We start from the raw sequence: 23,974 nt of genomic DNA on the forward strand, positions 1-23,974 counted from the left end.
TTTACTGTTGTCATTTTTTGCATTAAATGCAGCCTGATGTTATCACAGGTTTCCCGAGAGTGCTGGGCTGCATCGATGGCACCCTCATCCCCATCTCCTAGCCCCTGGGTGAGGATGAGGAGGACTATGTGGACCAGCAAAACAGGCATAGCCTCAATCTTCAGGTAATTCTTGTAATTACAATTTATATTACAGTCGCTGAGCACGTCATCAGTGGTTAATCTGCCCAAGTTCACCATTTCTGCATTTACACACTCTGTAAAAGGTTTTTGTGTTTTATGTTAGCTATTTCTGACAAATAATATCCAAGTGTTATCATTGTCACTTCTTCAAACGACTGATCAAAAAGACTGACTTTCTTAAAGATATTCTTATTTCTCTATATTCACCTCTGTTGTGACCATACACCCTTTGCACTGTGCCTCTGCGTTCTGTGTCTAATTGCATTTGGTTGCTTTAGCTTACTCCTACAAAAGAGGAGGCAAAGGCAGTTACAGGATTCATACAGGTGCTTGAACTCCATGAAGATGGTTGAATTATAATGTTTTTTGGAGGTCTGAAAGTTTCATGAATTTGACCTTGCAAAACGTATGTGCCCTGCAGTTGTCCATGTTGGGCAGAGGCCTTAAAATCCCCAGCAAATCTCCAGCACATCTACATTTGTACAGGCTACAAATGTAGGTTGATGCTGCTTGGACTGATGCTATGGATCATTGTTACTAAATGTCTCTGCAGATGTCGAGTGACTCAAACCACATCATCACCAGCCTTTACGCCAGGTGGCCTGGGTCCGTTCATGACTCCCGTGTGTTCAGTGAGAGCACGCTCTGCCACAGACTGCAGCCAGGTATGGCAACTCTACATTACATGCTACTGTGTTTTTTTTTATATGTGCTTCAATCAGAATCAAGTTCATTCCCAAGTAGATATACACATACAAGGAATCTGACATGGATCACTTTGATGCTCAGGTAAAAGATGAAAAATAGGAACAAGTAGCTACTGCAGAGGCAATTCTAAAGTTAAAATAAGAAATAAAAACTGGACATTGCAATAATAAACCTTCCAATATTCCTCTCATCTACAGGAGACTTCAGTGAAGTGCTGCTTGGGGCTAGAGGGTATGCCCTACAACCGTTTCTGATGACTCCCTACCTCGAGCTTGAACCAGGACCACAGGCAAGGTACAACAGGGCTCACAATCGAACCAGGGCCCGAATTGAAAACACCTTTGGGGTCCTGAAGTCCTATTTGGCGTGCCTGCGCGAGTTGTGGGTGGCTCCGGGCAGAGCATGCAAGATTATATCGACTTGTGTTTTGCACAATATAGCCACAATCAGAAAAGGGAGAGAGCCCCAGGTTGCTTTTCAGCCCCTGGATGTTGTGGACCCCATCACGCTTGACCACCTGACAGGCCGGGCAGTGAGGGAGGCATTTACGCAATTGTTTCTATAGGGTTTTTTTGAATTATTTTTTTTATTGTGAAATGTTTTTCTTTTTCTTCTTCTGTCTCCCTCAGACATTATGTTAATCAATGGATTTAATTTTGTGTTGCTTGAATGTACATTTTGTATTTTATAGCAAGAAAGCACCCTTGAAGTAGACACAGTGGCTGGTATTTTAGTTAACCTTTTTTATTTTAGTTATTCACCTGATCCTGTTAGAAAGAAGAACATTAAAGCACCTTAAGCACCTTAATATAAAGTGTTACCGACTCCTCATTAATCTTGGGTTTAGTGATTGTAGTTCTATCTGAAGCCACAGGGAGGCGAAAAACAGACATTTATTGGTCAATGTGCATTAGAAGAAAACAGTTAAAATTCTGTTTGATCCCCATTAATTTTAACTGCGGATGGCAGAAGTTAATGAACGAATGGTGGCAGCATTTATAGGATTCATTCAGACTGATACTGTTTTTTCCAAAAGGTTCTACTTTGAAAGTGTCTAACTCACTTTTAATGATCCTTTAAAAAGAAAAAAAATGTATGTCTGGAGAAAAGCACCCTCAAAGCTCAGTTTGGGTTAAGCATTGTTTTATTGAGATACTCTGACAAACAGCACGAGTGTCATGACTCGCTCTCAGTAGAAGCAAACACACACTCACACAGTTTCATTCATGTTGCTTGTGTCTGACACAGTAACCTCCTCTTCACATTGTGCTTCCTCAAACATTTGGACACAAAAAGATACAACAGTTCTCTGCTCAGTCCAGTGAAGCATTAGTGATTCCACATCAACTCTTTTTATTCGAGGACTCACCAAGAAAAACATCAACAACCCATCTTTCTGAAACACAGGCTGAGCTGGAGGAAGATGCTGGCACATGGTGAAATTCAATCTTTACATCACATCAAAAAAAAATCTCCACAGGAAGCTCAAGCTAATAAGGGGAAAAAATAAAAATCAGGATTGTCTTTTAATTCAAATAAATTCACACAGCAGACCCATCACTATGGAGCTGTTTGGACTCTGAATATCAACACATGTGCAAGTTATTTCTTTTAATCAATCTTTTCTTTGGTTAAAGTTCTGAAAATTCACTCAGGGTTTTGTCTTTTTAGACCCCAGCAGATGTGCAGTGACACATTCTGATCTCTTGGTTAGAAAACAGGTTTAGGTTTAAGTCACTGATTCAGCTCTGTAGGTTTGGGAAAATGAGGCTGCTCTCACTGTTTGGTTCAGATTTCTAAAGCTGCAGTGATATATTTATTTTTCAAATCAGTGGTGAAGTGTAAGGTGAAGCGTCTCTAGGGATGAAAACCTTTCACATTTAAAACGATACAGTACAGATGCCTGGTGCCTGGCAATCGCTGTCTGTACTCAATGGTACCAATTTTAGGTACTTTGGTGTGTTTATGTGGTAATAAATATTAGTTTGTTTAATAACAAGATGTACACATTTTTCAATTTAACATGTTTATTTCTCAGTATATGAACTTGCAATGCAGTGTTCATGTCCAGCATGGAAAATCATATACCCTTTCACTCTCTCACAGTCATAAGGATAAGTTTAGCTACCTAAACATGGTACCTTTTGACTTAGTGTGACTCAGTGCTTGTTACTACCAATGGAATTTGATCAGTACCGATTAAAGTACCAAATTTGGTTCCCATCCCTAAGCGCCTCTAAACTTCAGTGAAAACCCAAACATTTATTAATCGGTCAGTGCACCTTTTAATCCCAATCACAGAAAAAAGGAAACTCGGCTCTGTTGTTTCAAACGTACTTACTTTGTCAAACACACGTCATAAAAACCTGCAGGAACAACTCAAAGATCCAATCTGAACGTTTCAAACTGTTGTTATATCACTGTTTTTATTCACCTTGAGTTTTTTCTTCACCACTTCGGTCTTGGAGTTATCCTTACTTGAATCATCTCAACATTAAATCTCCCTGAACACTGCTGAACTTCTCCTTTTTTCTTCCCTAAGTTCAGATTTTCTTTAGTTGCCTTGAGCATCGTGTGCTTTGTTAATAGGAATGGATATTTTTAAATGTCACAGTTTCAATGGCCGGCTGCTTTCTGTTTCAAAACAATTACAAACGTTTGCCTTTGCTGGCAAAAAAACCCCCTACGTTATAACACACACAAACACACAAACACACACACTGATGAGGAAGAAAGTGTGATACATGATGTCACTAACACACACAAACACCGCCACCAAGTACAGAGCAGACAGCTCTTAAAAAAAATAAACGCTGCCTCCAAACACCTGAACACCTTTTTTAAGCTTTATCAGTCCCTATACACACGCGTGCACACACAGGCACACACACACTATCACACACACCGGTGACCCTAAGACCCAAAGAATCACTCATAATTGAAATCTGGTTTCAGGTTTGGAGCTGTGACGATGAAGCTCAGGTCTGTCAGTGCAGAGCAAGCAAAGCAACCCAACAGTAGCCACGTTTACATACAGACTTTTTTCTCATTCGGATTATAATCATTCCAATTGAAGCTCTCAGGCGAACTGTTTACATGTCAAGTGATCTATTCCGATCTGGTGTTTGCATGTGCCATATTTTTTGTGGACTTTTTTAAATAGTTCAGTATTTCTTGTTTTCCTACCGTCTAAGCGTGCGACAATGTCTAGTTCTTTGAGAGTTTGTATTAAAAACAAACTTTCCGACGCAGACCAGTGCTGTGTGCTCTGTTTGGAAGCCGCCATGTTTCCATGTGAGTAAATGTCATACGTCACTGCTTGTTTACGTCAGGACAGAGCATGTGCAGACAGAACCCAGCCTGACAACTTTCCGGTTCACCGATTACATGACAGGATTTTGCTTTTAATCGGAATGGGAAAAGGAAAATTCTACCTCTGTGCATCGGAATGAAATTCCATTTGGATTCGGCCTGTTTATTCCGAATGAGGTGTTTATATGGAGCATTTTCATTCCGTTTGGGTTTCTAACCGGAACATTTGGCTCCATGTAAACGTGGCTAATGTTAGCTCAAAGATTAAGGGTGTATTCACACCTGGCTTGTTTAAGGCAGTGTTCTGAAACAGTAAGTGCCCCCTACTTAAGTCCAACTCAAATGGGGCATATGTTATAACAATCGCACTTGGGTGCAAGACAAAACTAGCAGGTAGAGATCGCCAAAATAGGGTGGTCTCTGCTCGCTTTCGTACGCCCTGTAGCAGTTCCTGTGCAGTGAGAACAATCAGCTCAGCAACCAGCACAACTGACTCATTACTGTGGTTCACACTGTAGTGATGGGGTTGCCAACTGTTCATCAAAACAACTGCCCATCTGCAGCTCTGTGAACACCATAACACAAACTGGCTACAGACGCTGCTGATGCTCCATGGATGTTGCTGTTCCCCATTGGAAGCTGTTAGGAACCTGAATAAATAAGTGAAGATAAGGAAAATCTCTGTCTTCAGAGTAAGATTTCTGACCAATGAGAGCAAAATTTGATGGCACGTGGAATTTGTTGATATCTTCAGACCGCAAGAGACTTTTGCTGAGTGAACACCAACGAATCGAGTGATGACTGCAACAACTGGATCATTTATGCCCCTGAACCAAACAATGCAAACGAGCCATAGGTCTGAAGACACGCTAAGAGACAAGCACTTCCAGCAACGGGTCACACGAGTCTGATAAAGCTTTAAAACGCACCTGTTTCAGTTCCATACCCTGTCTCTGTCTCAGCAGACCGGCACTGCCTGAGCTCCCTGAAACACACATTATAAACACCACAGCACTCTGAGTAGTTTTTACACCACTGATTCCTCTGCCAGAGGTGTCAAACAAGGGGACACCCTAATAAACAGTTCTATTTTTAATATTTTTAAAACTCATTGGCTTGTATTGATTTTTCAGCTAATACATAGTCCAAGCTCCATGACTGACAGATACTGGAGCCACAGACCTAGGAGTTCCCATGCATCCCACTCCATTGAAAAGTATCTCTTCAATCATGTTGGGCTGTTTTACGTCAAATCTGTTGACTCCTGGTCTGGCTCCACCCATTATGTCTGTTTGTTGTAGTCAAGATTAATACAAACTGATTCTGAAACGGTTTGTTTCATTTGGAAAGGCTCTGGGTGTTTTTGAGTAGTTTCCAGTCACGACTTCCTGTCCTGCTTGATCTTCCCTGAGCTGAATTTGTGCGTCACAGCTCCACATTCGTCAGAAACAGGATGGCTGCGTATTACCTGCGACATGATGGACAAGCCACATAGACGCATCTGGTGTATTCCAGCTGTAAGACTGACTGTGATCTGTAGCCTTTTACTTCTTTCCTTTTCTTTCTCTTCACTGTTCACTGCTAATGCAGACAGGACAAATCACATTGGTAAGGAGCTGTAGGAATAGATACAGGAAGACTAAGGTGTTGGTAAAGTGTAAACAAAGCTCCATACAGGTGGTCGACATGCTTTCTTATTCACCAACATGGCTCACACTTAGTACGGTCGAAAAATTACATCATTTCATCACTTAAAGTGACAAAACAACTTCACACTGGTTAATTTGGAGATCACTCTGCAAATAAACTCACACCCTGATAAAGATCAGCACTCTGCAAATACAACAATAATTTAATTTAACAAAAAGTGTGAATTTGAGTCATTACACACTGGCTCTTTTCTTTGTAAACTACATGCAGTTAAGACCACAACTCAACACACAACCAGTGACACAAGATTTACACCAATACACATGTGACAGGCCTGGCAACGTTCTCGACCAACAGACAAGCTCTGACTCTGAGAGTCCAGATCAGTTCAGCTGTGCTCATATGTGGGGATAAACCCCCCTCGCAGGTGGTTACATACGAGAGAAAAACAGTTCACACTTTGGTTTAACTTGTGAATCCCACTTTAAAAAATGAAACCCCAAATAAGCAACAAGGGATGTTCAAGAGAATAAGTGAGTAAGACACGTACTGGCAGCTTCAAACATCCCCAGATTCATTTTGGCAGAGGACTGAGATCAAACCCTGACACGTACCCCCTTTTTCCTGCTGGATTTCAGTGTAAACTCTCTCACAATAATAAAGGCACAATGAAGACCTGGAGCTGGACCTTAACCTCACAACTCAGAAAGCAAACATTGGACAGGATTTTCACAGGTATTCATTTAATTTCTGTAAAGCTTTCTGAAAAGAGCAGTGCTCTTTAACGCTGACTGGAGGGAAACAAAGTATCTGGAACAGGGAAGGCCAGATTCTTTTATTCTTCCCAAGGGGTAACCTTGAAACCAAACCACATTACAGACTGTGTTTACAACAGAATGCCACAGCTGGGTACTGAATGTGGTTTTGGTTACTCCGCTTTTTGATTCTTGTATGTCACTTCAAGGCATGTCAGATCTGCTGATGGTCAGGAGGCTTCTCCTTCAACTCTGTGCCTCAAGCTAAGCTAAAGGTTCAGCTGGAGATGGCATCTACTCAAAAAATAGAACAAAATAAAATCTCTTTTCTAATCTGATCACTGGCCATGAATCCAATCCCTACAAACAGATAGATATGAAGAAAGAAAAATCATTACAAGTTTATTTCTTTGGTTTGGACAGAACTCCACATTAACAGCCTAACTTTCACATATTTAGTGCCTGGACATCACTGACCAACAACAAGAAGGGATCTTTTCAAAATGTCCAAACCAATTTTTATACTCTTAATTTTTATACTGAATGTTTACTATTTTTATACTAGCCTCAACTGTGGCACCGTGGGCCCTCGAGTATTGCAGTTTTAATCATCTATATGTGTTACAGATATTACAGAATTTACAATAAAACTACCTTATAACTGAACCTTTAAAAAAAGCCTTGTTCAATAACTCCCCTCCATTTATTTTACACCACTTGAAGATCTTCTTTTAACTATGTTTTTGTACAGGGCTTTGAATAACTTATAAGAAAGAGTGAAAGAAAATGTGTTCAAGACCAGAACCAAAACTGATGACACTGACCACCATCCATACAGACATGGTCAAAAGTTTGAAGAATGGCGTATAAAAGCAAAGAGCGAATCAATTTTTTTTTTTTTTTTGAGACTTTGTCTCCCTTATCTCATCTGTTCACTGAAAAAATGTTGTGGGTCCGAAATCCAAATTTGCTGTATGGCTACACATCACCAAAGGATTGTCCACTGCCTTTGTGTATTTTGTCTCAAACGGTAACACATTGTGTGATGTCTACCTTTAAACAGCTGAGCAGGCACTGTAATGCTGGGGTCTACCTCCATTAATGTCTAACACATTTTTTGGGCCCATTAACCTGGCTCATGCATACAACTAATCCATTTCTTTTCTCTGTTGGTACAAATGGTAAATGGACCAGTACTTATATAGCGCTTCTCTGGTCTCTCAGGCCACTCTAGTCTCACTGCTAGTCTCATTCACCCATACACACCACATTCACACACTGATGGTGGATTTCCTATGGAAACCATCAGTTTTTATGCAACACATGCACACCCACCCACACACCACTGACCAACAGAGGGAGCAATTTAAGGTTCAGTGTCTTGCTCAAGGCATGTGACTGCGGGAGCTGGAATCGAACTCTACCACTGAGCCACAGCTGCCCTACACAGCCCATTCATGGCTGGATATGCAAATGGGCCCGGATGAATTGGAAGTAACTGCAAATTTGTTTCACTCACATGAAAAATTAAATTTGTGAAAATCAAAATTTGTTCCATTCTCAAAACTTTTTGTCATGACTGTGAGTACCCCAGCAAGATTTTCAGGCCAGGTGCCCTTGGTGCATTTTAGGCTTAAAAAAACTGAAGGTGAAAAGAGAACTAAAAAGAGACTAAAACACATCATCTCATTAGTGTCATTAATGCAGGTGCTTTTTGGATCAGAGGACTGAGCTACACACCATCAAATATGATCAAGTTTCAAAGTTTTTTCCCCCTTAAGCATCAGATATTTTCATGACATTTCGACGCATCTGCCTCTCCCAAACAGCCACTCTGAGACTCCATGGGTGAACCAGCCGCAGCTCTTCACAGCAGATTTTAAAGCAGGACTGAATCCTTTTTGAGCCAAATGGCTTTTTTTTTTGTCTTTAACGAACAAGTCTGTCATAAACACTAAAATAAAAATTGATCGGTTTCTAAATATGGTTTAAAATATCATCCACTGACAGATGGATGATAAGGGCTAGTAAGTATTTGTAGCACTTAATGTTTGTTTAAAGCTGTCAGTTAATTTATGACTTTCTTTGCCTGGAAGCACTTGCACAACAACGCTACTTTCACACATATCAATCAAAGTTAAACTGTGCTTTCACTTTATCACTAACAAATATGATTTTAGCATCATTACGAAGAAGCTAACGTATGACTCATCGTCTCCCTTCCTATGGTTAGTGATGGACTGAACTTCATCTGCTGGAAGGGAAACATTTTGTAAGGCATTAGTAACAGTTTGGGCTACATGCTAACGGGAAGCAACACAGGGCTGAGGCACAACCTCTTTGTTTTATAGCAGCTCTTTGGTTAGCGCGCTAACCTTAATGTCTTAAAGCACTTGTGTAGAAACTGCCTCGTGTTTCTCTGGGGGGGCAGGACATAGAAAACTATAAAATAGGGAAGAAAATGTTAAAGTTCTAATTCAATAACAACAAATAAAGAGTCCACTGTACAAACACAAGGCTGTCTGGGTCATCCAGTGAATTATTAAGACCAGGATACCAGATTCAAGAAGACGTCTTTCTCTTGCTGGGCGTGGCCTAAACTTGAGACTTCCAACAGTGAAGAAAATCTTTCAGAAAGTTGGTCTTTAAGATACTTTCTGGGCCAAAGAGGAATTTTTGGCATCAAAATGTTTGTGGATACAGACAAAACTTGGACCAAGACTCAACGTGGTCTGAATAAGACGTCAGTGTGACACTCACCAAGCAGAGTGGACACCACTGAGGCTGAGTCCTTATCACAGCCGCCTAGACACAGCTTCAACCCGGACCTTTGCTGCAAGTCATCTCTAAACAGCTGTCTCTTTCATATTCAGGCAACATGGCCGAAAAAAGAGCCACGGATGCAGATGGCCCCGCAGTTTAAGTTGTGACCAATGAGATGAATCCCACCTCCCTCCCCTCAGGCTCCATCCACTGTTCTGTCCGCTCTGAAAAAGGCCACCAAAAACAAACACAGCACCCAACTGTCTCCATCATAATCCCACTTCTTCCCTCTCTTCACAGTAAAACTGTTTTATAGTCATTAAAGAACAAACTTAGCAAAGTTATTTGTCTTTTCATGACTGTACAAATCACAATGTTTCTCAAATCATCGTTTAAAGCACTGCAGGTTGTATAAAACATCACTTCTTTTGACTGCTCAGCTCAGCAGCTGCTGCATAGTATCTCCTTAGCTAGCATTAGCACGCTCATCACATTCATTCATTCTGCTTAATGAATTGAAGTTTGGATCAAGAAGTGCACAGACTCTACACGCTCCAACCATGACTGTCTCTGTCTGTACAGATGACAACCTGAGCTGTCTCTCACCTCGTGGCTTTAAATGTCTTGTTATAGCTGAGCATTTCCACAGCTTCTGCAATAGATGGCTGCAAAGATGGACTGAGCCCTCATTCACAAACCTAACAAGGTCAAATAAACAAAGGAATTAGGGATGCACCCAAACAACTCTTTTAACCTGATACTGATAATGATACTGATACCAATACCTGGGCTTTGCTATCAACTGATACTGATTTGATCCAATATCAGTCTAAGGGATGGACTGATATTGGCACCAATATTTAGCATTCTGAGGCATATCAGCATCAGCCTTTTTCCAAATCCAGGGGCCAGCAAGAAAATACATTTCAGCCTGTGTTATTTTGGCTCTACTAAAGCCACACCCCTCTGTCTGCAGTCGCTACTCTGTCTCTAGCATTGACCCACCCACAGTGCCATCTGATTATCAACACAGAGAGCCTTTTTTTGGGAGCTTGACTTACTGTAGAAAATTTAAAGGGGACATATCATGCTTGTTTCTCCTTTTCACTATGCCAGACTAGGATGCCTGTAAAGCATTTCTGACCTCAGTACAAGTCATTTAGTTCATTCATTGCCCCACAATAGTGTTCTCAATATCCTCAGTTTAGGCCATTCTGAAGATCTCGTTGAAACGTTCTGTTTGGAGAATGACCTCCAGTAACCTCGCAACGTCACAGCCCTTTGTGCTCTGATTGGTCAGTTCTATCAGAGGGGCGGAGGGGGTAGAGCCAGGGGGCGGTTTTTGCAGCATAGCAGTATTTACAAAATCGCCATATTGAATGGGGCAGACTGAGCGAGTTTGCTGTTTGCCAAAACTTCACCATAAGGCATTGATAGCACTAATAAAATGGCAGAGTGTAGGATACGTCCTTTTGTATTGGACCCCGAGTCAGACCCGGACGGTTCTGCAGCTCAGGAGGAAGAAAATCCACCTGGACACAGATCATCTCAGGACGCTTCAGTGTGGTGAGTCAAAGCGGTACTGTAACATGTATAGTTTATACGTGGAAATATAGGCAGACTTCACCAATAAACTATTTCTATAACAGGGCTCCATCCTGCTCCTTCACTTTTCTCTGTCTGTTTTATCCATCATGCTGAAAGTGTCGTCTAAAGACCGCCTCTACCGTCAGTTCCTCACTATGTTATTACCGCAGCATTATTGTGGTTCAGGTTCACAGTGCATGTCAGAGCAAGCATGCAAATATCACAGTCTCACAAGTATTATGACGTCAGCTAAAACTACAGTGTTTTATCTGCTAATTCACCATGTAAAGCTGAGCTGCTCAGCAGAGCAGAGTCCCTGCATTCAGCACTCAGTCAGTCGGCTCTTGGTGGGTGTATCCCTTGGTGGCGGTTGTGTGACTAACTGACATCACAGAGGAGGAGCTGCTTTATCAGATTACTCCATTAAAAAGAAAGGATCCTTGTGTCGTCACAAAGGTCAAAATCTCAAAGCCAAATGGCAATGACCTATTTTCAGAGACATCAAATCTCATTCTAGGATATCAGAAAAAATACGGTGTAAGGTCTTGTTTTCAAATTTGTTTAATTTTATGTAAGTATTAAATCAGGGATCAGCATGATATGTCCCCTTTAAAGGCTTTTAAACAAAGTTAAGTGTTGGAGTTCGTCTAATCCCATATTTTCACTTTTACTGCAAATGAATATTGGCCCCAAATATCGTTTATCTGCCTCCTTAACTACTGTAAATCAGCTCTGAAAGAAACCAAATTGGTCTATCTCTTATCAGTATGAATTAACTGTCCTCTTATCCTTACTCTGAGGATGAGACTGAGAGTTAGCTTGTGCTTCCTCACTTTAACATGAAAAAAAAAAATTAAAATGACTATTGCTATATTATGAGATTATAAATTTGTGGTGAGTAGATCTACAACACTAAAAGGAATTATAATTTAACTGTAAATCTAGGCAGTGGAGAAGGTCAAACTGAGGTCGGACCTTTGTCATTGATATCTGGTCAAAGTTTTTCGGATGGACATCAGGTACCAGGATCAGATCGGTGCATCCCTTCTTGAATTCGCTCATATTCTCTTCATAATCTTGTTAGTAAGAAGACAGCTCAGACTTCATTTATGCATCATCATTGCTGACTACACACCATCATTTCAGCATGTGTTTAAAAAAGTCTTCACACGCCTTTAGTGTTGCACCAAACTCACAAAAACTGCTGACAAACATCATCTTGGATGTGTAGACTTTATAGATAAAAAAGCTACAATACATAAGGCTAGGGCAGGGTGTGAGTAGCCCTTTACCTGTGCTAAGATAGTGGCAGAGGTTCAGTGAGCGGGTGAAAGCCACCTCCGAACAAAGCTCCCTGAAACCTTCCTGAGGGGCCAGCAGAGGAGACCTGCAGACCAGACTGCACCATTCTCCTTAAAGTCTATATCACAATATAAATAAGCAAAAATAACACAATAATATTACTCACCACTCACAGCTAGGGTTATTTCTCCAGATAACGGGGATCCTCCCCCATGCATTCATCCTAATCCTGCTACAAGTTGCATACCCGATCCCTGACTGAGCTGACGACAGGAAGAGTTTCACTAGTAATTCATCAAGACTATTGAACTGCAGAGCACAGATTCTCATGCTTCACGTCAGCTTTTTGCTCTCCTCATGACAGGAGATAGTGTCTATTTCACACAGCCTGTAATCTATGAATGAAAGTGAAATGAAGCTACAATGGAAGCTATGAACGTCTGCTTCAGAGTTAATACAAATAAAGGTGCAGATTTTCTCAAAGCACTGAATAGTTGTGCACTTGTAATTCAGTATGCACTCTGCATGAAACATTGACTGTGGAAAAGTCACAGGTAACATGCAGAACTGTCAACAACACTCGTAAATCAAACTGCATTTCCTCGGCTCGGAACCCCCCCCAGTGCTGCTCTGTGGAGAGGTGTGTGTGTTTCCAGTGCAGGGTAGAGACAGAGCTGTATGACTTTACTGCACCGTCTGGTACAAGTAACCTCTTTTATAGGCGCTGAGAGGGTAGAAGGTGGCCACCACAAACTTCCCATCAAAGGTGCGGCCTGTCAGCAGCCGCTGGGCCTCTTTGGAGTCACTGGCATTGGCGTATTCGACAAACACCTGATGGACATACACAGAGGACGTGAGAATGGATTAACAGGTTAATAACTGTCACTTAAAGACACTATCATAGTCAGGGCCACTACGTTCAGACAGATGAGCTTGTATGATGAAGATTTGTAAAACTATACATTTTTGGAAACCTTATAATGTAACAAATCAGAAAACCAATGTTGCCATTTTTCTGAGGTCGTTATGGCAGCCATCTTGGAGCTTTAAAAATGGCTTCTTTCAAAAACAAGTTCCTCTATATCTTACCTTCTAGATGACCTAAATTCATGGTTTCCATGGTTCAATCTACATTTTTGGGGGCAAGGAATCCAATGGAGCTGACTACACTGTAAATAAGACATGTATGGGTGGGTATTTTGCATTTTAATCATGTCTTAGAGTGTTTTACATGATAAAATAGCTGGCTGTTTTGATTGAAACATGCCTGGCTTTTTTTTCTTGCATTTTGTAGAATGGTCCCCCCAATAAAATAAAAAAGTCCCTATAGAGGCGTATATTTTCAGTTCACTCAATATGATACCTTCAAAAACTGTGAGCACAAATCTGATGCATGTAGAAAAAGTTTTGATTCTTAAATTGATGCAAAGGAAAGAGAATAGAGGTGTGGTAGTGTGATAGAAAAAATGTGATCTCTCTACTTAAACTTCACAGCTTATGATTAATACAGAATAGAACATTAATTTAGACACCCATAACAAGAGCACCAATCACAAAAAATCAACAAGAAAGTGACCAATCAACACAAGGCTGTTATATCAGTACTTTGCTTCCCATAATCATAACATCACACAGTGTTGGATAGAATTGGCATAATGAAGCAATCAGATCATCATGACAATACCTTAGATCCTAATTCAGTGGTTCTCAAACTTTTTTCAGTGACATACCCCCTGACATGTAATTTTTCCGCCAAGTCACCCCTAACAAGCGCAAATTAGTTTTGGTTGGAAAAAAAAGGTAAAACAGCGCGGTACAATTAGTGTCTATTGGATAAAGTACTCGGTTTAGGAACTTGAACTTATTTGGATTCAAACATGGATTGAATAAATAGTGTTAAAGGGATTTTTCTTGGTTGATATTTTTTTAATATACATTTTTGAATCTTGCGTACCCCCTGGAGTGCCCTTGCGTACCCCCAGGGGTACACGTGAACCCCATTTGAGAACGCCTGTCCTAACTGAACATTGATTTACCATAGCTCAACTCTTATATTACTCTAATTCAAGATTCCACTGGCTTCTACATTTTTGGCTGTGAAAAAAACAAATGGTGCCAGTACATCTCGGATGAATCCAGGTATGTTGCTTTATCAGTGTAATGTTGATGCTGGGCCTACATGGCATGACCGAGGTAACTCTAGTTAGAAATTGCATTGTGTTACTGCAAGGTTACTTATATTTTCAGGAGTAAAATCATTTCTTAATCAATATTACTTGTCATTTATATTTGATAGGGAGTAGCTGTGTACTCAGCAGGGATAAATAAGTCTACAGTGAGCCAGGCTGTGTCTCAGATCCAGGTATGTTGCTCTACTCATGTGTAGTAGACCTACAGTAGACGACATTTGTCCATATTTTGTCATAGTGTCTGATGATCTCTCATGATGGTATGCGATGATAAGAGCACCCCACTTTAAGTTCTTGATTAAAGGACCCTCAAAGTTGATGAATGGGCAGGTTGTCTTTTGTAAGATGTGATAAAAAATGTTAGTGAAATATTACATTGTTTGGACGATATACATATCCAAATGACCATAAAATACCATTTTATCATGTAAAGATGCAAAATGCACAACCATACATGCCTTAATTAGAAGGAATGTCAACTCCATTGGATTCCTTGCCCTCAAAAATGTAGATTTAAACATGGAAACCATGAATTTAGGTCATATAGGAGACGAGATATGGATACATTTGTTTTTGAAAGAGGCCATATTTAAAAATCCAAGATGGCTACCATAACGATCTCAGAAAAAATGGCAACATTGGTTTTCTGATTTGTTATGTCATAAGGTTTCTGAACCCGTATAGTTTTACAAATCTCTGTCTTCATCCTACATATTGACCTAAGCAACCTGACTATTAAGGCTTGGTTCATTAATAATTGTCCGCTTCATACACAAACACAGTGTTTTAGTTTTTAGGAGTGAAGTTATGTGAATTAACATATTTGGGGAAAAAAGTGCAAGAGTAACAGGACCGAGGATAATAAACAAATATAAAACCAAGAAAATATCTATGTTGAATGTATTTTCTATTCAAATCAGCCTTTCCTTTTAAATCTATGCTTGGTAACAACTTCACATCCTCATAGAACTTCTAACTGTCAAACATCTGATCTTTGATAACAATCCAAATCCAACCTAGCCTCGACAGGATGAGCAGCTCTACAGGAACACTGAGAACACTGAGAACAGTGAAGTGGTAAGAGTTGATGAGCAAACTACTTATTAATAAAGGACACTTGAAAAACGTGGTGAAAGCTGCAGTCATCCTAAACAAAACGACATGGAGCATATTCAGAAGGTGATTTTGATTCTTATAATAAAACCCCACAATGATCGTTATAAACCTGGAAATCATGAAGTCAAAAATCAGAATGATATGGTTCAAGCATTTTAAATAGATGGTTCATCAGAAGACCTATGCCAAATATAAGTTTGAGCTTGTTTAACAAATACACTAAATCAACTGTATGTTTGCTAATACATCTGGTTGTGTGTGAATTTTGGAAACGGAAGCAGGATTAAGCTCCATTCAATCAGACGAGTTAGAGTTCTTTAAAGGTGGAGTCTGCCGGATTTTCCTGCTCAATCGTCTCCTCTGGGCCTCTGTTCATATTTGTCAGTGTCTGTGTCTGCCTCAACCCCCCCAGTAAGCAGTAAAGTAAAACGAAACACCAACCAGATAAAGCTTTTTACTAAACAAGGGTGAAACTTGGCTTGACTTTCAGGAACTTTGACTTACAGGAACCCATAAACATTTGATGTGGCTGTTCCACATTTATGATTTACCAAAGCAAATCAGAACTGTTTTGTCCAAAACGGCTTTAACATTTTTCATTTCCATTACCAGTAACTTTTTTTGTTTTAGCGCACAGCAGACTCACCTGTCCTTTTCCTGGGTTCTCCTTGGGGATGAGCAGAGAAACCACTGAGCCGTACTTCTGGCACTCCTCTTTCATGTCCTCCAAGATGTCTAAGAGAAATAATGACGTGAGACAGTTTACTCACTTCAACCACGTGTAAACTTGAAGTGGCTGTGAAGAGGATCTTCTTTAATTACACTGCAGCGCCACCCTTTGACCCACAGTCACTCACATCTGACTCCTAAAAAGGTGTGCGTTTGTTTTGGGAATGAATGGATATCTTATCCAGACAAATTTTTGTTAGCCTGTAGATCATCCTTTGTCTCCTGGATCACAGACTATCTCACAGAGAGGCCACAGTTTGTCAGGTTGGGAAACTGCGTCTCGGGGACAGTTATGAGCAGCACAGGGGCTCCACAAGGAACTGTTCTGGCTCCATTCCTATTCACACTTTATACCGCAGACTTCAAATACAACTCTGAGTCCTGTCACATCCAAAAATACTCCGATGACACTGCTATTGTGGCGTGTATCCAAAATGGACAGGAATCTGAATACAGGGATCTGATAAAGGCTTTCTGTGACTGGAGTCATAGAAATTGTCTCCTACTGAACACCTCAAAAACAAAGGAAATGATTGTGGATTTCCGAAAGTCTGGGCTCTGCCATCAGCCAGTTAACATCCATGGGGTGGACGTGGAGGTGGTGCCAACCTACAAATATCTTGGTGTACATCTGGACAACAAGTTGGACTGGTCCCTTAATACAGATGCACTCTTTAAGAAGGGGCAGAGCCGTCTCTTTTTCTTCAGGAAGCTCAGATCAATTGATGTCTGTGGAAAGCTGCTGCAGATGTTTTATCAGTCCGTGGTAGCCAGTGCTTTGTTTTATGGTGCAGTCTGCTGGGGAAATAGTTTAAAGGAGAAGGACAAGAGGTGACTGGAAAAACTGGTGAAGAGAGCTAGTTCTGTGGTTGGATCCAGTTTGGACTCACTGGAGGCTGTGGTGGAAAGGTATACACAGAAGAAAGTGAAGGCCATCATTCGTCACACTGATCACCCACTCCACACCATCCTGGACCAGAGAAAAAGCAGCAGTGGACGACTCACGTCTGTGCGCTGCAGGACTGAGAGATACAGAAGACCGTTCCTCCCTGCAGCCACCAGAGTCTTCAATTCTTTAATATTTGAAAGATGAGCTACAAACCAAATGAATTTCCCTTCTGGGATTAATAAAGTATTTTTTACCTTTATCTTTATCTTTTATCTTTAGATCATGTTTTAGCATTTAGCTCGTGATTTAGCTTTTATCTTGTCCTGTATCTCTCTCCTGTTTATCTTTCTTAGGCTCCAGTGTCCACCATCTCTACAAAATTAATCACAGAAATAATTTTTAGTAGAGAAAAACACAGATCTCTCGTCTCACTACTAAACTTTGTCAGCCAGCGTGCTGTAAATCCATACAGTCCGGCTTGACCTTATTGGGAGGCTAAGAAGTAGTATTTTGAAATATCCTGTAACCTGTAATACTGGCGCTGATAATCTCATTTTAAAGTAGGGATTACAATCAGACAAATATCTAGAGAGGAGACTTTTGCAAAATCACTTAAAATCTCCTCACAGCCCCTTTAACACTTAAAGCCCCGGCTTCTTTTTCAAATCAAATCTAATTTTATTTATGAAGCACTTTTGTTTTCATACATTACAAACGTAGCACAAAGTGCTTTACATGATTATAGGCCCTTGCCCATTCCCACCCCCCAACCCACCCAGGCCCCAACCCCACAAAAACACACACACACATACACATACACACAAGGATAATGTATTTTAGGAATATGTGGCTGAGAGCAGAGGAGCCAGGTCAGGAAACGCAGTCAGGAGGTCATCTGCACAGGGCGCTGCCAACGGCTCAAAGGCCAGGACACCTCCACCCAGGCACCCACCGAGCTACAAGCACTGCTGCAAACCCCCCACCTGACCAAGTCGATGGTCACCACTAGACAGAAGTATCACAGCCAGAGCCAATCACAGCCCAAACAGACCAACGTCTTTTCCACAATCACATGATGTGTCTTTCCACATGGTTGTTCAAGAAATTAAAAGCAACTCATTGCACCAGTTGGGGTTAAATAACTTGTTGCCAGCTGAAAGATAATTACCCATGCAATAATTATCCAATAGGAGGCTCATACCTATTTGCTTGGTTAAATCCAGGTGGCGACTTTTTTTTTTGGCCGGGCAGTGTATTAGTATGTGATAAGTGCTTAGTTTCGGGCTTTTTGTTGCGGACCAACCTCAAAATCTCCCAGTTCGTCAAAAATTAAGGATATAAAGGCAGGTGGTACCTTCATACTCGTCTTCATTGTGCAGATGGCTGTCATCAATCAGGTTAAGGAGACGCAGGACAGGAGAGGGCAGCAGAACGAGGTCCTCAATGTGAGGAGCTGACACACACACACACAGATAGATAAATAAATATGGTACACTGAGAGGTGTTTTTGGTTTTTGCCTCAAACATTGGCACATACCAAAGGGGATACTGAAGAATGGGCTCAGCAGGGCAGTTTCAGCTGTGCATCTTAGTTTCGGGTCATTGAGGAGCATGCTGCAGAGCACAGAGTGAAAGAGTCAATATACAAAACAAAGCAGAGTGATCACAGCACCTGTGTAACGCTTTACCTTTTGATCAGGTCTCTGAGGTGATAGACAGGGATGGCAGGGCACGCAAGATTGTTGCTGGCAAATACATGGTCTATAATGGCAGCACAGTTATCCTGAAAAGAGGAAAATGAGGTTAAGAATTCAAATTTTCTCAATCAAGACAGAGCTTGTATTTACAGACATTCCCTTACTCTACAACAAAGAGGATTCAAAATATGTAAAAAAAAAAAAAATTCCTTTATTTTTCACGTTTGTAACTATAAAAAATGTGTCACTTTACTGTTTGAGCTTGTTATTCTCCCTCAGTTGATACTTGACTTAAGTCAGGATTGGTCGTACCTTCCACTCCTTCGAGCGGATAGTGTCTTTGAGCTTGATTCCTGAGAACATTTCCAACAAGATGATGCCGAGGCTCCACATGTCGACTGCAGACGAGCAGCCCGAGTCTCCCTCCATCTCCACTCCAGCCTGAGCGAGGTTGTTCTGAAGCTCAGCCTCAGGAGCTCGGTACCCATCCGTCTGAATGTACTTTACATCCTGGGAGAATTGAAGCAGGGAGAGACTAGGAACAAAAATAACCCAAGCATCCAAGCTCCTCTTTCCTTTATCTTTAAAGCACCAGACACACCCACCTGGTTTCCCTCTTTAAAGCTGAGGCCAAAGTCGATAAGCTTGAAACACTCATCATCAGCGCTCCAGAGGATGTTGCGTGGCTTGAGGTCGGCATGGACATAGCCTTCCCTGTGGAGGAAGGAGAGGGCCTCCAAGATGTCTCTGGCACAGTGTTGGACGAGCCACATCGAGTGACCTTGATGGATTCTGCCCAAAAATGTCAAACACAGAGGTTCAAGAAGCAGGAGCTGCGTGGATAAAAGCTGCTCCTGTTAAAGTTTAAAAGTCCTCCCTGCAAGGTCTTGTTGCTTTAAAATTTGAAGACATGAAGGTGTGATAAAGCAACAGTTTGGCTTCCCCCTGACTGTAGGACATACACATATACAGTATTATTCATTTCTGTAGGAAGACTGCATTTTCCATGATCTTTTTTTCAACTCTGCTTCTCTTGGTTCAAGGCAACTTTTCCCAGGATGCAAAGTGAAGAGATAACATATTTATCTATAGTTGCGTGGAGCTATTGTTTAAATATTGGCAACAATCAAACTCAATAAAAGTTTAGTTTGTAGTTTTGTGTCCCAAAGGAGAGCAGATTCTGTTTAGCGTTCCTCGCAGCCCGTTGCTCTGAGACAAGTCTATAACATGTAGCATTAGTGAATCCTGGTTATGTCCTACCAGTGCTCATCTACCAACTGCATTGACCACTGCACAATAACTGCTGACTGTGGGTTGGAATCAACATAACACAAACAGTTTAACCACTGTTTTAGCCTTGAGTTTGTGTTTAGGCCATTAATCTGTGTTTAAGCCTTTGACCAATGTTTTTGCCTTTAACCTGTGTTCTGGCCTTGAGCTTGTGTTTAAGCCTTTAGCTTCTGTTTTGGCCATCAATCTGTGTTTTAGCCTTTAGCTTATGTTTTTGCCTTAAGCTTGTGTTTTTCCCCTTAAGCCTAAATTTAATCCTTTAGCCCCTATTTTAGCTTTAAGCGTGTGTTTTAGCCTTTTATCTGTGTTTTAGCCTTTAACCCCTGTTTTTGCCTTTAGCTTGTGTTTCAGCCTTCAGCTTGTGTTTTAGCCTTTAACCCGTTTTTGCCTTTAGCTTGTGTTTTAGCCTTTAGCTTATGTTTTAGCCTTTAACCTGTTTTTGCATTTAGCTTGTGTTTAAGCCTTAAGCTTGTGTTTTAGCCTTTAACCTGTTTTAGCTTTTAGCCTGTGTTTTAGCCTTTAATCCCTGTTTTTGCCTCTAGCTTGTGTTTTAGCCTTTAGCTTGTGTTCTAGCCTTTAACCCCTGTTTTTGCCTTTAGCTTGTGTTTTAGCCTTTGATCCCTGTTTTTGCCTATAGCTTGTGTTTTAGCCTTTAGCTTGTGTTCTAGCCTTTAACCCCTGTTTTTGCCTTTAGCTTGTGTTTTAGCCTTTAATCCCTGTGTTTGCCTATAGCTTGTGTTTTAGCCTTTAGCTTGTGTTCTAGCCTTTAACCCCTGTTTTTGCCTTTACCTGTGTTTTACCCTCAAGCCTAAGTTGAATCCTTTGGCTTGTGTTATATTACTCTACTTTTTAGCTGTCTTTTGCTGTTGCATTCTTTTTCTGTCTGAAAGTCCAGCTCTAGTGTCCAACATTAATACAAAATAAACAGATGAAATTCTTTTCAGCTGCTAAACTTTGTTGGCTGATGCACTGACATTAAAGGGACTTTCAGTCTTCATGCTGTCAATGAATTCAGTTCTCACGGGGAAATCAGACCTGTCCAAACCCACTTAACATTAGACGTCCGATAGACGTGCAGATCGAATCTAAATCGCGTCTGTTGGTCCAAGACCATTTCTAGACGTCTACACAATATTCAAATTAGGCCCATTAATTGGAAGTCTAACCATGGCCCTGCTAAAAGGCGAGTGAGTGAGTGAGTGAGTGAGTGAGTGAGTGAGTGAGTGAGTGAGTGAGTGAGTGAGCAAAGAGACGTCGAAGGATGCCCTCTCAACCTCCTGTAGTCATATTTTGAACTTTAGTTTTGTATCAAAGTAATATTTGTTTGTTTCCTATCCTGTTCCCAGTCTATAATGGTGATGCGTTTTTCTGTAGAGGTTAATTTTCCTGTAGCTTCAATTGGCTCAGCAGCAGCTTTGAGGTGGAAATGTATAATGTCTTTGTATGTACTTACAGTTACCACCTGCTGACCGTGTGTGTGTATCCCTATCCCCCCCCCCATCCTCTCTCCCACTCTCTCTCTCCTCTATCTGTCTGTCTAACATGAGTCTGGTTCTGTCCGAGGTTTCTGCCTGTTAAAGGGAAGTTGTTCCTCTCCATTGTAACTTGCTAAATGCTGCAAAGTCCTGTACTCATGGTGGATTAAGATGAGATAAGACTCCTTATCTTGTCTTGATGTTGGGTTTCTGCTAGTAAAATTGTATTAACATTTACGGGTCTAGACCTGTAAATGTTTTTGTAAAGTGTCTTGAAATAACATTTGTTATGATTTGGCGCTATACAAAAAAAGATTGATTGATTGATTGATTGCTGCTGAGAAAATCAAATGAAGCCATAGGAAAATGTACAGGACCAGTCTGACTCCTTCAGAAACTGGACTACAGTTAGACAAAAGAACTAGGAGGAGGACCAAAACAATGAGGATGACTAAAGCAGCAGTGACTAGACGTCCAAAAGTGACAGTGGAACGTCTTTTGAACATGTCTTTGCTCAGTAGAATACAGAGAAACAGCAATTAGAAAGAACCATTTTTGGTGCTGACAATCTAATTGGAATGTTGGATTATGTACAGGCACATATATAGATAAAAGGATGATTTAAAGATGACTCATTAAGTCCTCACAGAGAAGTAGCATTATGTTATGTACCTGCCACCCTGAGTACCACTGTTGCCTCTCACCAACAGCTCTGACACACTGACATCAAGGAGCTCCAGCAGAAGACAGCGGGTGGCAACACCCGAACAGCTGTGGTTGGTGAACACCCCGTACAGAGTCACTAAAATAAAAAAAAAATCTGTCAGATTATGTTTGAAAAGACAGAATCTATCTAGAAATGGTCTTAAATATTTAGTTTACACACTACCAATGACTAGAAAGTTCTGTTCAGATTGGTCTCAGGGGAAATTGGCTTTAACAGAAACTACACAGCAGTTTTACAAACCAAGACCACAGCACCTATTGTTCATTTTAACACTGAGGAAGACGGGAGTGTTACCAATGTTCTTGTGGCCCTGGATGTCTTCCAGCACGGACCTCTCCTTGTGGTACCCGTAGTCTCCTCCCTGAGTGTCGGCCTGGAACTCCTTCACAGCAGCGGTGGCGGCTCTGCCGGAGCTGACCCGGTACACCGAGGCCGAGACTCCCTGACCGAGCCTGGACTGGACGGTCCATATCTCCCCGAAGATCTCAAACAGGACAGGTTTCATGCTCTGGTCCACGCTGCCCTGTGGCGGCGCGATGCCGTCGGGACGTGGAGCCTGGGCGTTAGCGCTTGGCTCGGAGGAGCCGCAGTGAGCCATCGGTGACGACGGGAGATGGAGGAGAGGCAGAGGAGAGATGAGGAGAGGAGGCAGGAGGACAGGAGCCAGCTAGTTGACAGGTGGGAGCAGCTGCAGCACCATGGCAAACTGCACTGCTCCTTCAGCGCAGCATAAAAAACACCTGGAGGAGTGAACGGCAGCTAGCAGACAATCCAGCTACACCTGAAACCTTTGAGAAACTGAGCGCAGAGCTACACCTGTGCATATTACAGCACCGTTAACGCACTGCCTGAGAAAAACTAGTAAATCAGCTGACCGAAAGTGAGCTTAGCTGCTGCACTAGGCTCAACTAGCCTCCGAGCTCCAACAGAAAAAACCTCCACGTCCAGGACACGCGGGAAAATACTTAACCCATTATGTCCTACCGCGTTAAATTAAGGCATTTATCCCACATATGTCCACATACGAAACGTTTCTCATTTAGCTGCTGTAAAGTTTTCTCTAACTCCTAACTCAGGTTGTTGATATCGATCTCACTTCCGCTGCTTGGCTCCACCCCCAGGTAAGCAATGTGTCTGTAACTGCAGTCTGCCCCCTGCTGGTGAGGCGGGATTTTACATACTGTTTCTTTAAGTTTATTTATTTGTTCATTTATCTATTGTAACTGTATATCATTAGACATAAAAAAAAATAGATAAATAAAAAAAAACGAGTTGAGCAAATTCAATCATGGGTAAAAAAATACTTCAACCGTGTACTTAAATTTCAGTATGATCATAAAGTGAAAGAAAAAGACGCCATATAATTTAGTCATAACTTAAACAGATATAAATGAAATAACAACCTAAGACTTACTTAAAGAAAATTTTAGCAGTTTAGAAATGACTATAGCTTCACGGCTTTCTTATCTTTAAAAAATTTCAGGGATTTACCCAAGAGTTACAACTTACTCTTCCAAAAATTTAAATTGGGCTTAATTTCAAAGTACCTATATTTATGAATAAAAAAATCCTTCCTGAATCAAATATTGATCTTTAATTAAAA

The 23,974-nt window shown here is 41.1% G+C and overlaps 1 protein-coding gene across 1 annotated transcript; it reads right to left on the reverse strand.

Annotated features, from left to right (window-relative positions):
- Positions 1-2,024: 2,024 nt before the first annotated feature.
- uhmk1 (U2AF homology motif (UHM) kinase 1) lies at positions 2,025-23,471 on the reverse strand. The gene is made up of 9 exons (XM_074667836.1): positions 22,666-23,471; positions 22,317-22,446; positions 19,485-19,671; positions 19,192-19,389; positions 18,871-18,965; positions 18,720-18,796; positions 18,537-18,635; positions 16,211-16,299; positions 2,025-13,090 (listed from the first exon to the last, which is right to left on the reverse strand). The coding sequence occupies exons 1-9, from the start codon at positions 22,967-22,969 to the stop codon at positions 12,944-12,946; spliced, it is 1,326 nt and encodes a 441-aa protein (XP_074523937.1). The 5' UTR covers positions 22,970-23,471; the 3' UTR covers positions 2,025-12,943.
- Between the last annotated feature and the right edge of the window lie 503 nt (positions 23,472-23,974).

The sequence above is a fragment of the Halichoeres trimaculatus genome, unplaced genomic scaffold (genome assembly GCF_033239565.1).
Source record: "Halichoeres trimaculatus isolate MK-OKI-2021-1 unplaced genomic scaffold, fHalTri1.1 fHalTri1_scaffold_4, whole genome shotgun sequence".
NCBI classification, from domain to species: domain Eukaryota; kingdom Metazoa; phylum Chordata; class Actinopteri; order Labriformes; family Labridae; genus Halichoeres; species Halichoeres trimaculatus.